At 42.8% G+C, this 15,548-nt stretch overlaps 1 protein-coding gene across 1 annotated transcript in view; it reads left to right on the top strand.

Moving 5' to 3' along the window:
* Positions 1-15,548, top strand: part of DCAF7 (DDB1 and CUL4 associated factor 7) — a 917,581-nt gene that overhangs the window by 297,604 nt on the left and 604,429 nt on the right. The window contains exon 3 of the mRNA XM_044054955.1: positions 4,822-4,933. Within this exon, the coding sequence (XP_043910890.1) occupies positions 4,822-4,933 (112 nt within the window). The remainder of the gene's footprint in view (positions 1-4,821; positions 4,934-15,548) is intronic.

Genomic DNA, 15,548 nt, shown 5'->3' with positions numbered 1-15,548 from the left:
ATGCATCGCCGTTTAGCTAGGGTTAAACTGTTCCTTGTGCCATAAAGTCTGCTCTTCAAATTTTCCCTTAGAACTAGCCATTTATTTTAGTTTTAGCACTCAAATCTGTTTCTTTCAGCTCAGCACTTGTTCAGAACTCGTTGTAAGCACTAAATAAGCTACAAAATTACTACAGAACTCAACTTTCCTCACTTGTCTAAAGGAAAACCGTTTTTAGTACTTAATAAATAAGCACCTATCCAGGCATGTCTATGGGTCAGCTCCCCGGTGTTTTTTCCTGTCTACCTGATGAATCTGGGCATCTTCGGGCAATGCAGCAATTGCCATATGTACACAGACAACCCTCTCCTCCTCCCACCCAACACTACAACCTGTGAGAGATGCACTTACATAGCCAAACTGGAAGCAAAGCTCTCTTCACCCAAGACTGGACTAGACAGTCAAGAGGAGAGGGTAAACACTTGCACCACACCCATCACATAGTCCCTCAAAACCTACACCACCAAAACACACACATAGAAACACAAAACACACACCTACATTCACGGAGGCCCTCAATAAAAATCTGCCCAAGCAACAGAGACCTCCAAAGCAGAAACACAAGCAACTTCCACCCCCAACCCAAATGAGACACAGCCCTTAAACCGAGTGTGCCACTCAACCACAGCCCATAAGGCATAACAACGTACCCAACACTCTAGTCATAGGTGACTCTATAGTCAGGCACACTGATGTTCCACTCACCAGGCTAAACAAGGAGAAAATTACTGTCAGCTGCCTGTGGGGTGCCAGGATCTGCCACACAACGTACGCACTCAGGTCACTCAAGTACAAGTATGACTCTGCCCTTGTCCATGTTGAAGTGAATGACCTGAGACATACCGCCCTGGACTACATGAAAAGAGACCTGGAGGCGCTCTCCGATCTTGTAGTCCAGGCAGGTATGACCCTAGCCCTGAGTAGCATCCTGCCATCACCCAGAATGATACCATAGTACAAGGACAAAATGACTGACTTCCAACAATTGGCTAAGCTTCTGGTGTCATTCTAAAGGGATCTAGTATCTGTCTGCTTTGGATGACATGATCGACAGACCACTATGCTTTGCCAGAGATGGCCTGCACCTGTCGCCCTTGGGATTCTGGATACTGGCTAAGTCTCTTGCCATCCCTATAGTGCCTTTTTTAGGCACGGCTCAAATGACAAATTCTCCACCATAACAGGTACAAGCAAGCAAAATCTGAGGGTAATGCTACTCAATGCTAGAAGTCTAAACCTCAAAATGCACTCACTTGAGGTACTCTTTAAAGTGGAGAAAACCAACATCTGTGCAGTGACAGAGAATCTGGTTCAAGGCTCCAGAGAGCACCCCTGCATTACCAGGCTATATTTCATACCACATCTTTCGGCCACCTAACCTGGACCGAAACACTCAAGGCGGAGGCTTGTCCACATTCATTAAGGATATCCACACCTTCAGGGTAGTTGCTCAGCATAATGTAGCCGAGATTATCCAAGTGCAACTAACTCTGGGCAAGACCACAGTCCAAATTGTAGCTTGCTACAGATCCCCCACCATACCCCAGGATTCCCACTCCTCACTTCTTGATGAACTGGAAAATATTAGGGTACAACCTAACACCCTAATAATGGGAGATTAACTACCCCACCATTAACTGGGAAAACTACTCATGTACCAACTCTTTTGCTCAACGTTTTATGGAATTCATAAATTCCAACACCTTTGATCAACTTATCCACACCCCCACCAGGGGCAGCAGTATCCTAGTCCTGGTCATTACCAACATGAGCGACTGGTGTTCCACACCAGAGGGCAATTTCTCATTGGTCAGATCCGACCACAAGCTAATCATCCTAGACATCGACATCCCAACCCCACCCGCCATTAGGGGAAACCACCATAAAAAATTTCTTCAAAGCCAACTTCACGCTTCTTAAGACAGAAGTGGCAAACTTCATGACACCCATGCATACGGACAGAGATACGACTGCTGAATTCTACACAAATGCACTTTATAGGCACTTACACGAGTGCATGAATCATGCTATCCCTAACGGAACCAAGATGATATCCTCCAAAAAAAGCAACCAGTCTGGTGGTCCCCTGCCATAAAGAAACTCTACAACAGAAGAAGGAAACTGCTACAAAAACAGAGTAAAATCCCATGATTGGAGGAACTCCCTGGTCCGCCCGAGTAAGAAGCTGAGATCCCTCATAAAATCCTCCAAAGCTAGTTAGGAAAACCAAATCACCACTCTTTCTAAAGACAACCACAAAACATTCTACAGCTATGTCAAGAATCTCAATGGCAACACTCTGATCTGCTCTGAGTTGCAGCATAATGGCACTAAATATACAGAGCCAAATGATATTGCCAACATCCTGGCAGATAGGTTCAGTGCTAACTTTACCCTCCTCTCACCCCCTAAAGGGCCCATCTCTATACCTGAAGAATGAAAAGTTCCTGTAAGCATGGCTGCACAGGTTAAAACCACACTCTCCAAAGCCAAGACCACAGCATCCTTGGGACCTGATAACATCCCAGGCTTTGTTCTACACAAACTACAGAACAAACTGGCACCTCACTAAAGTATCATGTTCAATCATAGCCTCAACTCAGGCTTTGTGCCCACTGAATGGCGCACAGCGGTTATTCCACTCCACAAAGTAGGATCCACCACAGACCCCGGGAACTACCACCCCATTAGCTTGACAAGCCAGATCTGCAAGGCCATTGAACGTGTCATCATGGAACTTGTAAACAAAGGCAATGGAAATCTCCAAACTCTGGACCCCACCCAGTTTAGGTTTGTAAAAGGCAGATCATGTCTCCTAAACCTGATGGACTTCTTTGAAGCAGTCCCCAAAGCCGTAGATGAGGATAAGGTGGCTCACACAGCCTATCTGGATCTCGCCAAGGCTTTCGAAACTCACTAAACTAGGTATAAATCCCTATGTCACAAGATGAGTTTCCAACTGGCTCATTGACAGAACCCACACTGTGAAAGTAGCAGACTCCAAATCCGATTTCCGACCATTGACTAGTAGAGTACCACAAGGTTCAGTCCTGGGTCCGCTCCTGTTTGGTATCTACTTCTCTGAAGTACAGGCTAACACAGAAGGTGTTTGGCTAGCGAAGTTCGCAGATGACTGCAAATTAGGAGCCATAATCAAAATTCCTAACAGTGTGGACATCCTGCAAAAGGGCCTCACTGAGACAGATGCCTGGCCTCAATGCCATGGCCTCAAGCTCAATGCCAAAAAGTGCATTGTCATCCCTTTTGGTAAGAACTCTTTACCCATGAACTACCACATAGGCGGTAGTCTACTGAACACCGAAAGTGTGATAAGAGACTTTGAGACACAGGTGGACAGTAGTCTCTCCTTTGATAATCACAACACCACAGTAGTCAGGAAAGCCTTCTATGTGGCACACCTCATCACCAAAGGTTTCTCATCCAGGAAAAAAGAGGTCATTGTTCCCCTCTACTCGTAACTCATTAGACCTGTTATAGAGCACAACGACCTTTTGGTATATACCTCACAAGACATCTACAGCAACTGTAAAGGCCGTAGAAATTCCTCACAAAGAGGATTAGCGGCCTGAAACAGATGCCCTACGCAAACCGTCTCAAAAAACTCCAGCTTTACTCCATCACATATTGCCTACTCAGAGGCGATCTCTATCTAACATACAAAGCTTTGTCAAACCCAGAGCTGTTGGACATGCTCCACTTAACAAAATCCCATTCCCTCTGAGCTACATCCTCTAGGCACCTAAACCTTGTCAGCACAATGAACAGGATGTGCTAGAGGGATAGATTCCTGTCGCAGAGACTTTCCATACTCTGGAACAAACTACCTATCTATATCAAACAAAGCTCCTCATTAGCACTCTTCAGGAAAAATCTTGATGATTGGATGGAAAATAGGAAATTCACCCCGGGGATCACTTCTGTGGCTCTGCTCGACGAGGACACAAGTAAATAATTTTCTTGGGTGGCGAAAGCCTGGGTACCTTTTTGGCTAGGCTTATATAGGCCCTAGGGCCAGTAGCCTAGTACCTACCTATGAACCTATGTCCAATATGGAAACAAATGGGTATTTTCTGTTTTTGTTGATGGATTCCTGACATTATTTACTTTATAATAATGCTAGACATAAAATCTATGCAAAGGTATCCAGTTCCTCTGGTGCTATGTAATGATCACTTTTGCCAGTTTCTCATGAGTCTGTCATTCTGAGAATTTATAGGAAGAATCAGTGGAGGGGTTGGCAGCAGCAAAAGGTTGCTTAAATAATGAAAAATGGAGGCTAGAGATTTTTTTTATTTAAAATGGATGGTTTAGAAGTTTAGGTAATGTATATTGTATATAATGCATTCTTCGGTGTACTTTACAAAGTAAGGAAGGAAGGAAAAGACGCAGAGTTGATGACACTTACACAGAGTTCTGATTCAGTGCGTCAGATATCACAGCTGTCAGTTTTATGTTCTGCTTTGATGGATTATTGTTGGCATAGTCTGTTCATAAGATGTAGTAACCCATATGTGGACAGCAAGACCCATAATTATTGTGAGTAGCTTGTGCTTGTTATAGGTAGTGAGTTGTTGGGAATTGGATTGTGTGCTCGTGTAAGCATATTTCATAAATACAAACACACATGTATATATAGGGTCTATATTGGAATGTTGAATTTTAATATTAGTCATTAAAACACAAAATCAAAATATGTAAGATTTGAAAGCATTTAGTAAAACCAACTGATTACATTAAAAATCATATACTTTTGATTTGCAGGTGAGTGACACTGAAACCAGATTGGAATGTTTGTTAAACAACAACAAAAATTCAGATTTTTGTGCCCCTTTGACCTCTTTTGACTGGAATGAAGTGGACCCTAATCTGTTGGGTAAGTGCATTTAATAATCTCTCTCTCATATCAGCACACATTACAAAATATCCACAAAGTAGTATGTGTGGTTAACTGATTGACATGTAGAAAGGTGATTGCAATGTCCTGGAGTGGAGAACTTGTCAAGATTATTTCATCACTGTAGATACCAGGCTTAACTGTGAGCCATCGGTGATCTACAGTCCAGTGTTTTTTTTTTTTTTTTTTTTTTTTTAATTTTGTATGGAAAGATTGAAATTGCAGTGTCATAGGGTTTTCTTGTTTCCTCAAGCTACAGATATCTCTAGAATCCAGAATGTCTAAATAGTAGGGGTATGCAGGGAAAGCACATCCCTCCCATATTTTTTTAAATGGAAATGCACTTTTTGTGATCATACTTGAGTATCTGTCAAACAGGAGTCTCACTTCTGTCTTGAGCCAGTGGGTTTGTTTTGTCCATTTGTTTAGTAATTGATTGTAGCTGATCTGAGTGTATATATCCTGCAGTGTGAAGCATCAAGATAATTGTGAGCATACTCTTCTGAAAATGAATACACTTGTAGGATACAGTATTGCACTGGTTTTATTCTTCACACCCATGATGAAATAAGTAAATGAGTTTGGCATTTAAGGGATGTTTTGTAGTACCAAAACATTTTTTTTTTATTATAGTCATTAAAAGTAAGAAGTATAAAAATGTTACGACAGTGTCATTCCTTTTATGATCTGTTCTGCTTGCCCTAATTAAATCCTGCTCCAAGAAGATTAATGAATGTTTAGAATGTAGGTCTTAATTTGGTGGCTTCAAAGGCAGTCTCAAACAAATGTTAATCAGAAAGGGGGAAGTCGGTGTAGCACTTGCTATGAGGAAAGTTTACTATAGATGCAGCACCTGATCAGGAAGAAATTCTAGAAAATCTGACCACTTTCCCTTGAGATGTGATGCAGTACAAAAAAGGAAAATACTTAAGACTGTTTTAACTTTAAATCAAATTAATAATATCAAAGGATGATTCCTAAAAAGGGGCATTGATGCATTTTCCTATATTCATATTTAATGGCAGGATTGAATACGTTTTTTTTTTATAGTGATGTACTTGATGAGATGGGGAAATGCTGTAGAGACCAAAAATATGGCTGCCTTTGGGATAGTGTACATTTGCATCTATTGAGCAATAAGCAATACTCCTAATTGTTAAATGGCAGTACAGCTGAACTACTGTTCATTTCCTATTCCAGTCATAGTCAGTTTGTTTGGTATGCATAAAAAAACATTCCCATGAAATAAGTGTGACACACAAAACTACTAGTAGGGTATACTCTATGATGACAAGCTAAAATTTGATTAACATGTTAACTATGTTATGTTCAGGACTAATAAGAAAATGGGTTTGCTTTAAAAATGTAAAACATTTTGGACTGGTAAATTAGGCTTGTAGCAAATAATTCTTTTGTATTCCCAAGCCATCTGTATGCTTCCATAATTCTGTCAACATTTGGATGTTTTACTTTCATAAACTAGAGCTTATTGCATTGCATTGAGAACATTAATTAACTTTAACTTCAAAATATCTTATTAGTTGTCATCATCATCAGTCCCCATTTTTACATAGGTTCGGGGTGTCATATCAACATTAATCAATATGACCAAAGCACCAAAAATAAAAGGTGTAGCACCCACAAAGATAAAAACACTCTTATTAAACTAAACAAGCAACTCTGGGGACAAATAGTATACCAAATACAAATTTGAGTTAAGTTTGGTCTCCCAGGCTAGGTTCACCTTCAAAGCATTCTTCAGCTATGTCTGCAGCCTCAAAGACGATTCACAATTGTGTGCAGAGATCATTATCAATGGAGCCACCTAGACTGAGCCAGAATAGCAAGCTTTACTGGCTGACAAATTCAGCTCCAGATTTACCCTTTTCTCCACCCCACCCCCACCTGCCCTCAGTAAATGCCATCTAATATAACTCCCCCTACTGTTACTAGTGAACGGGTTCTTACTGCTGTTTCTAAGGCCAAGAACACTGCATCAATGGGCCAAGACAGTATCCCAGGATGCTTTCTAAATAGTATAAAACATGACCTAACAGGCCATTAGGAATTGCTATTCAACTGTATCCTCTAAAAAAGGCTTCATGCCTCACAAGTGGAGAACAGCAACAGTCATTCTCTGCATAAAGGTGGGTTATCTACAGATCCATAAGTCTCAGTAGTCTCATATGCAAAGCCATGAAAAGAATTGTCATGGAAATGGTTACTAATGACATAGGAAACCTCCAGACACTAGACCCAACCAAATTTTGTTTCATCAAGCGCAGGTCATGCCTACTCAACCTGATGGATTTCTTTGAGAAGATCAGCAAAGCAGTGGATGAGGGCAAAACGGTTCACACTGCCTACCTTGACCTGGTGAAAGCATTTGACACAATACCCAACTTGGGCATTGTTGACAAACTTTAGAGGTTGGGTATAAACCCTTGTGCCACCCAGTGTATAGCCAGCTGGCTCCCATACAGGACCAAGGAAGTTAGAATTGGGGAGACCACCTCTATCTAGAGGCCAGTCACGAGCAAAGTCCCATAAGGATCGGTCCTGGTATTTACTACTTTGAAGTAAAGGCCAATGTCGGTGGCCTCTGGCTGGCTAAATTTGCAGCTGATTGCAAATAAAAGCTGTGAATTCCCCACCAACAAAAATGTTGTCCAGGAAGGTCTGCCACAGACAAATAACTGGTGTCAGAGCCATGGATTAAAACTAAGTGCCAAGAAATGCATAATAATAGATAATTATCACATTGACATCACACCCCTAAGAACTGACCCAGTAGTCAAGGACTTGGGGTGGGGGGTTGGACATACAGTACTCTAGCCTTTGACCGTCACCTGTTTACAGGAGTGAGCAGCACAGCTTAGCAAAGGTATCTGATGATTTCCTTTGCATTCTTCCTCACTGATGGGTTACAAATCTGACCCTCTGATCCAAGTCGGACGCATTTTCAAGACTTTGGATCCTAGTCTCAAGCTCCTCCCTCTTCCCATAAAGCACTACACTGTCCCTAACTCCTGCGATAGTTTCCTGCCTACTGATTTATAGAGAAAGGACAGATGAAGTAAAAGATTAAGGTTCAGACCAGGAACATGAAAGTTCCTGTATCATCCAAAATCCTTCTAGGAATGATGAGGCCGGGGGATGGCTGGGAGGGAAGGTGAGGAAGAATGAAATTAAATAATGATGCTTTAAGAAGTTACTCAAAGTAGCATAGTGTCATGCAAGTATGTCTGATAATGGTTGAGCCAGGGATGGTTGGTTGCAAAGCGCCCTCTGCTGAATGGGGTATCAGTATTGTTGAAGCATTGGAAATGGACGACGGAATAGCGGGTTGAGGAGAGATCATCTTGAGGTTCTCTGTACAGTTGAAGTCAAGAGTTAGGAATTTAGTTAGTGAATCTCCGCCAAAGAAGGATAAGGGATGTCTTGGGGATCTGCGTACTCACAGCTGCATCCACACGTGTGTCCTCATGGCCATTCCTGGAGCAGTTGCCAGAAAAGCATTTTGCTGCATATGAGGTCATTCTTATCAGGGTGTAAGAAATAGGTAAGCAAGAGATCAGATACCAGGAAGCCTTTTTGAAATTCTTCGCAGGCGTGGCGTTTGGGAGAGTATTGAAGTTGTGTCTGACAACCCATTGTAGTCTAGAGAAGAATGCTGGTAGTAAATGACCTCAGTGTGGAAGTATCTGAAGTGAACTTGCTCTATCCATATTTGTCCATTGTTCTGGACTTACTGCTGGGGGAGGATGGATAGAAGGTCCATCACCAACTCCTACTTAGTGACATCTGCAACTACTGCAGAATCAAGCAGAACTCCTGTGCTTCATAGGGGATAAAAGGAAGGGGATGCTACAGTAAAAAATTTGGAACATCCTCCTCTCCTCTGTGAGAAACCCCTTGGAGGAGTCTAAACATCTGCTCCTACTCATTGTACTCCAAGGGGAAAATCCCCTAGGAAAAATTATTCTGGAGGAAGTAGTGGGCATGGTCCAAAACCAGGTAGAATGGCTATTCCATTATAAAGCAGGTCTTGCCACTAAAAGCAACAAAGGGTGATCAACTAGGGAAAGTTAAATATATTTCCCCCTTCCAAGCTGAAGCCTCCAAGGAAGGAGGGCAGGTTTCGATCCCAAACCCTAGCCGAGGGAGAAAAATGGACTCCTCTGTGGAGGTTCCTGAGGGGGGATGGATCAGGAATACCATGGCCTAACCAAATCCAAAGACTTTATGACCCAGGCTCACCTTGATCCAAGGGAACCGGAACGAACCCATGCAGGGAATTGTAATCCAGAATGTGGTGCAAGCCTTTGAAGAAAAGCCCATGTCCTGGGCCAGATGAACCAGATTCAATGAACATCTCCATGGAGCCATGATAGGGCAAAAAGGACAAGACCTCCATGTTGGGTAAGGAGAAAGAGTAGAAAGTCATTAGCAGTGAATCTGTCGGATCTGAGGAGTGCTTTGGATTCGAAGAAAGCTGCACTGGTGTAATAGCTCTGGATCTGAAGGTGTTGGATCCAAGAATTGCTTAGTTTTTTCTAGGAGAAGCGCTGTCTGTCATATCCTAAGTTTAGAATCCAAAGAAGACTCAATAGACCGGATCCGAGGGGGAACTTGGGATCTTGAAAAATCTCCAGATGCTTCTGATCCAAGGAGGAGTTGTCTGAGTAAAGCTTTAGTCATTTGGATCCAAAGGCTTAGGATCCAGTGAAGATTAACAGATAAGTGGGAGAAACATCATAGAGACCGAACCTGTCAGATTCGAGGAGGACTTTGGAACTTCTGATCTGAGGAATTGGATGAAAAATCCTCATTTGTTTTGTTTGCTTGATTTTTTTGGGGGGGGGGGTGTTGAGCACCGAAGAAAACAGTAACCTGCCTTAGAAGGGCATGATATGTGCTGTATTGAACTCTTCTGTGCGACAGGGAAGAAGCCATGTTCCAAAAGAAAGTTGTAGTTGTGTCTTTCGGCTTTTCCTGGTTCGGGGTCGCCACAGAGGAACTCCGTTCCGCTAATGATTGGCAGTTGATTTTTACATGCTTAGTTACCAGCCCTAACGCACAACCTTCAATGAAGGTACGCCCATTCATGCATGTCTCCACGCAGAAGACGCTCTAGCTGAGAGTCGAACTGGTCATCGTCTTACTGTGAGGCGACAACGCTACCACAGCACCACCACCGCGGATGAATCATGTTCCAAAAGAAAGTAAATGAGAGAAATCTCTCTCATTAATTTATCCGTTAGCAGGTAAGCTTATTTGTAGCGATTATTAGGGCAGCTTTGTCCACTGCTCTGCAGTATGTTTTTACACAAAAATAAACAAGTCCTTGCACAAGTATGCTTGTTCTGGAATGCAACCTTTGGCAAAACTATCATACTAAACTGTTCTGAGCAGTTAAAATCTGTATTCTGTAAAATTAAACAGAATACTCGACTTTTGTGTCCTGCTTTTGAAAGCATTGATGTACCTAGTGAATTCAGTGGTCATACGTTGATGCTGTTGAATCTGTAACAATTTGGGGTTTTGCAAGAGATTGCTATCCTTACCATACCCCCCAACCTCTAAAAAGAAGAAATCAGGAGAAAGCAACAATGATGGGGACACTTTTTTTCTTTAAATGTAGTTCTTACATACTTAACCATTAGAATATGAAGTCTGAAAGTGTCTTTCATTACTTACTGACTTAAGAATTTAAAGATTTGTCAGTGATTTGTCAGAAAAGTACAACTTTATGAGAATAGGCCAAAAAACATGAGTCAAAAAATCTGGGCATTCTGTGAAAAACAGGACAGTTGGAAGCTACGGTCGTTACCCTTCACTAGTCAGTAACTGGAATCACCAAAGCAAAATTTTGAAAAGAAACTTAAACCAAGATGACATATACAAAAAGTAAACAATAACATTTCTAGTCGCAGACTGCTACCAAGGAAGGAACCATTAGAAAAGATAGTACAGGCGAAACACAAAACTATATACTTTAGATAGATAATTTTCCTTATCTCGAGATTCGGAATCTTCCATCTTACCACATTGGCAGCAAATGAGATCTGAGTAGTTAGGGACAATGTAGTGCTTTATGGGAAGAGGCAAGAGCTTGAGACTAGGATTCAGAGTCTTGAAAAAAATGAAGCAGAGTTGGATCCATAACCCATCAGTGAGGAAGAATGAAAGTGGACAACACAGATGCCAAGTTATGGTAAGTGCATAACTCTTAAATGGCATCAAGGTCAAAGGAAGTCATTGTTCCACTGTATTCTGCATTCATTAGACCTGCCATTGAGTACAATGCCCCCTTTGGTATGTAGCTTACCAGAACCATCCAACAATTGGAACGTCCACAGAGATACCTCCCTCAAAGAATACAGGGGGCAAGTAAAATATCCTGTGCAGACTGCCTCAAGCCTGATCCCTGTATTCTGTCTCTGACAAGCCATTGATCTATGCCTCACATACAAGGCATTGTCAGACCTCACCCTGATGGATCTTCTGCATATCCCCAAAACAAACAGCACCAGAATTGTCTGTGCTGAAGACTTAAACCTTGCATGTGATGTAAGTAGGGCTTGCTGGAGAGACCGGTATGTATCCTAGAGACTACCCCTTGCCTGGATCAGTCTCCCCATCCATATGAAGCAGAGTCCCATCCTAACCTAATTCAGGTGTAACCTGGACAGTTGGATGGGAACAGGAAATTCATCCCTGGTTTGACACCCATGTTTCTAATGGACACAGGCAGAGCCTGCAAATGGTTCATCTACCAAGCCCATGCTTGTAAATGTTACATCTCCCAAGCCCCTGCTTACACTTACCAAGGATACCCGAACTTGTCAGATTTCAGTTACATGGCTAGGCTTAAAAAGACTCTTGTCATTAACGTAGTATGTATCTATGAAGCTAGAGCCGGTGTTAACATCACTGAGTGGCTAGCCAGACTGTCTCTCATTTTAAAATGATTAACAGCATACTATTCTATCCTAACATGGGTCCAGCTGAAAAAAAAAACTTGAAGTCCTTCTGTTCTCATGTTGCAGTATTCCTACATTTGGGATCCTCCGTCTCAGGTGACCTGAACGTCCAGCTCGTATAGAAAAGTTTAAGGCTTGCTGCTGTAAGATGTGTGGGACATCACACGCAGGGACCATAAACCGTGGGCCATAAATGTGACGTCTGCATGCACAGACCTCAGAACTTATCTGCTGCAGTCGAATATCAGCTTGCTCGATGTTTTTCGTGTTTCACTGTTGCAGTCATCACATTTGGATTATCTGCCTGCAGGTAGCCCTCAACTGGCCTGAATACCAGAGTCTTCGGATTTCTGTGTCGGATGCTGTCACTTCCATGACGTCAGGTCATCAGGGGTATAAAACATGTAGCTGACGCCATTACATCAGTCTTTCTTGCTGTGCGGTGCCTGAAGCAGAAGCAGTTTGCAAGTGCCGGTCGGCCGACTCCTGAAATTTTCGTTTTCGAGTTTCAGACCCGAAGTCAAAAAGATAAGTACCCTGTTGGGGATGCTTTTTTCTTGCTCTAATCGAGGTCAGAAAAATTAAACAATTGTCTTGCCTGTGGAAAGCAAATATCTCAGAGATTTTCATTCTTACTGCGTCACCTGTTTAGGCCCAGACCACGGCATCCCTCGCTCTCGGTTTTGTGCCTTGTTCAACGCCCAAACTATTCGTCATTGTGCTTTTTTTGTTGCTAAATTCATTTGTTCTTGATCTCCGTACTCTGAAATGGCTTTGTTAAGCCATCCGACTACCGATCTTCCGAAAAAACATAAGGATAAAGACAGAGACAGACCACATAGCTCCAAAACTGCCGGTGACGCTTCCGTTAAGCTAGTCGCCAGTCTGCCGGTACTCAGTGAGATGCTTTCGCAGCCCCTGATGCCTGCTACTACAGATTCGCAGGCTTCTACTGAGACCCATTCGGAGTCCGGTATGCCACAAGATGCTTCGTTGACTATGGAACCTGTGGATGTCTCTGCCTTGGATGGGTCCGGAGCCTCTGTGCAGGCACCGGCTTGTGAGGGTCTATTCAGGCCTACCGATTTTCATATTAAACAGACAACTTCGTTTCAAGCTAAGAACACCAAATTCCTCAGGCCTAAAGCTTGCACTACACCTAGAAAACGATGACCAAAGCGCATTCTCAGACCCGTATGCCTCAAAAACAAATGATTAGAATGGCTGAAGACCTTATTATGTTACTTAGGGGAAGCCAGCCTTCCCCCTCTAAGAGACCTAGAACTGATTTTCTCTGACTTTTGATCAGGAATCTGATATCTCTGTTCCTTCTGACTACCAGGATTTACCCTGATCTACTTATGAGGATTCTGATGCAGAGGATTCCATTCACTCTGCTTCCCCTCCAGATTTTTCATTTGGTGAAACCTTTTTACCTTTAGGGAGCATTTCCGCTGGGAAAGCTAGGACTATTCTCAGTCCAAAAAAAGACGTAGTGAATTTTTAAACCTGCCTCAACAGAGGCCCCTAGCTATCCCTCCGGTTCTGGAGATTGTAGATGATGATTTCTTGGAATCCAGCCTTACCCCCAGACACTCAGCCTCCAGATCTCAGGAAACCTGACTGGTACTATAGAGTACCTGACTCTCTCAAATTCCTCTTCAAGAATCCTACTGTGGATCCAGAGACCATTTCCCAAGGACCAAAAGGCATTAAGGCTACTAATGCCAAAAATCATACCCCTTCTGATAGGGACTCTAGGGCTTTAGACAGATTGCATAAGAAGGTATACACTTCTGCTAATTTGGCCATTAGGGCTTTAAATTGCCAGTTTCATATGTTAAAAGTATCAGTAGCATATTATGGGACTACTTAAATAAAAAATGATGTTGATTCCTGACTGTGCTGAACACAAAGATTTACAAGAGTTAATGCATTCTGCTGACCAAGTTGGTAAACATACTTTGCAATGTGGTTTTGATGCTTTAGAAGCATCTTGCAGGGCTGCTGTCACTGTGTCTGTAGTTAGATGGCATGCTTGGCTTAATGAACAAAACTTGCCAGATCATGTTAAAGCTAAATTACTGGATACACCCTTAAACCAAGAGCGCCTTTTGGCAACAAAGCAGAAGTCTTCAAAAGGATGGAGGAAAAAGCTAAATCTATGCAAACTGTTAAAAATTTCTTAGAAGTACAGCCACCTAGATTCAGTAGGCATTGGCCTTCAAAGAACTTGTCCTTTCCAGTCCCTTCCAGGACTTCTCAGCCTAAATCCAGGAGCAGCAAACCACCAAGTCTTCAGTCTCAGGCTATGCACATATCTAAGCAGTGGGGGGCTCCCACATCCAAAGCAGGGAGTAGTAAACCACCCCCCCCATGGAAAAATGGCACAATGACTTACCCTTAACTCTTCCAAGCCTTGCTCAACTACTTGCTCCCTTAGGAGGAAAGCTTGCCGTACATGCAATAAACTGGGAACCTATTACCCAAGACAAATGGGTTTTAAACATAGTATATTCTGTAGTCCTATCTCACCTTCATTCTTACACATGGGTTCGGAGCCGATCCTTGGCTCCGACTCGGCCTATTACAAAACTCAAAGCTTTCTAGTTGGCTCATGGCTAGGTAAGTATCCCATGGTGCACCAGTGCAATCCTCAGATCTCGTTTGCCGCGTCTACGAGTCCAGATGTGCTGCTTCTTGGCCGTGGCTAAGTTTAACACTTTTTTTCTATTTTTACTGTATTACAGTTTAACTTTACAATTCATATAGCTTTTGATTGTGTTTAATAGTATTCCGAGTAGATGTTCTTCATTCCACATTGCTGCAGTCCTAACTATTGGGTAGTCCGCTGTCCAGTCGGCCCGAATACCAAAGTATATGGCTGACGTCGGTCAGGGCGCATTAGACTGACGTCAGTACGTCAGGGTACTAATGCGCATGACCGACGTCATATCCTCAGTCTTTTTTGCCGCATGGTCCGATGCAGAAGCAATTTTGCGAGTGCAGGTTGGCGTTCTGAAAGTTTCTGAAGTCAGAGTTTCAGACCGAATCAAAGTTGGCTAAGTACCCCGTTGGGGAATATTTTGGTTTTTTCTTGCCTCAGTATTTAACCGGATGTCAGAAAAAGTGAATAACTGTATTTCTTGTGGGAAACAGATACCTCATAGGGATTACCATACTTTGTGTATACCTTGTTTAGGGCCTGAGCACGGCGTTGTTGGATGCCGCTCTTGTGCTAGATTTAACAAACGCACTATTAAGAGAAGGTTAGACTGTGCCAGGTTAGTTTTGGAAGCGTTGTAATTATAAAATGCCGTCGGATGCTCCGGCCCGCTTCGCAAAAGCGCAAGGATAAAGCAGCAAAGCCTAGAGTGGAAGAACCGACAGTCCCTGACGCGGTTCTTTAGAAGGCTCAGTGGAGCCGGAGGTTCTGCCAGGTGTTTCTTTGGAATCTCAGGAGAGACTTTATTGTTACAGGATGTATCCTCTCAGGAAGTAGGCCAGGCTGAGGGGCTTCTCAGGTGGCTGTTCTTCCCTCTCTCCCTAAGGTGGTTAGGGCCTCCCCTCTGTTTCCAAGGCTTCTTTGAGAGGCAGGCCTAGTGTAG

The sequence above is a fragment of the Protopterus annectens genome, chromosome 13.part0 (assembly GCF_019279795.1).
Source record: "Protopterus annectens isolate FY-2018-M chromosome 13.part0, PAN1.0, whole genome shotgun sequence".
NCBI classification, from domain to species: domain Eukaryota; kingdom Metazoa; phylum Chordata; order Ceratodontiformes; family Protopteridae; genus Protopterus; species Protopterus annectens.
The sequence above is the reverse complement of the archived record's forward strand: the minus strand, read 5'-3'. Positions and strand labels throughout refer to the sequence as shown.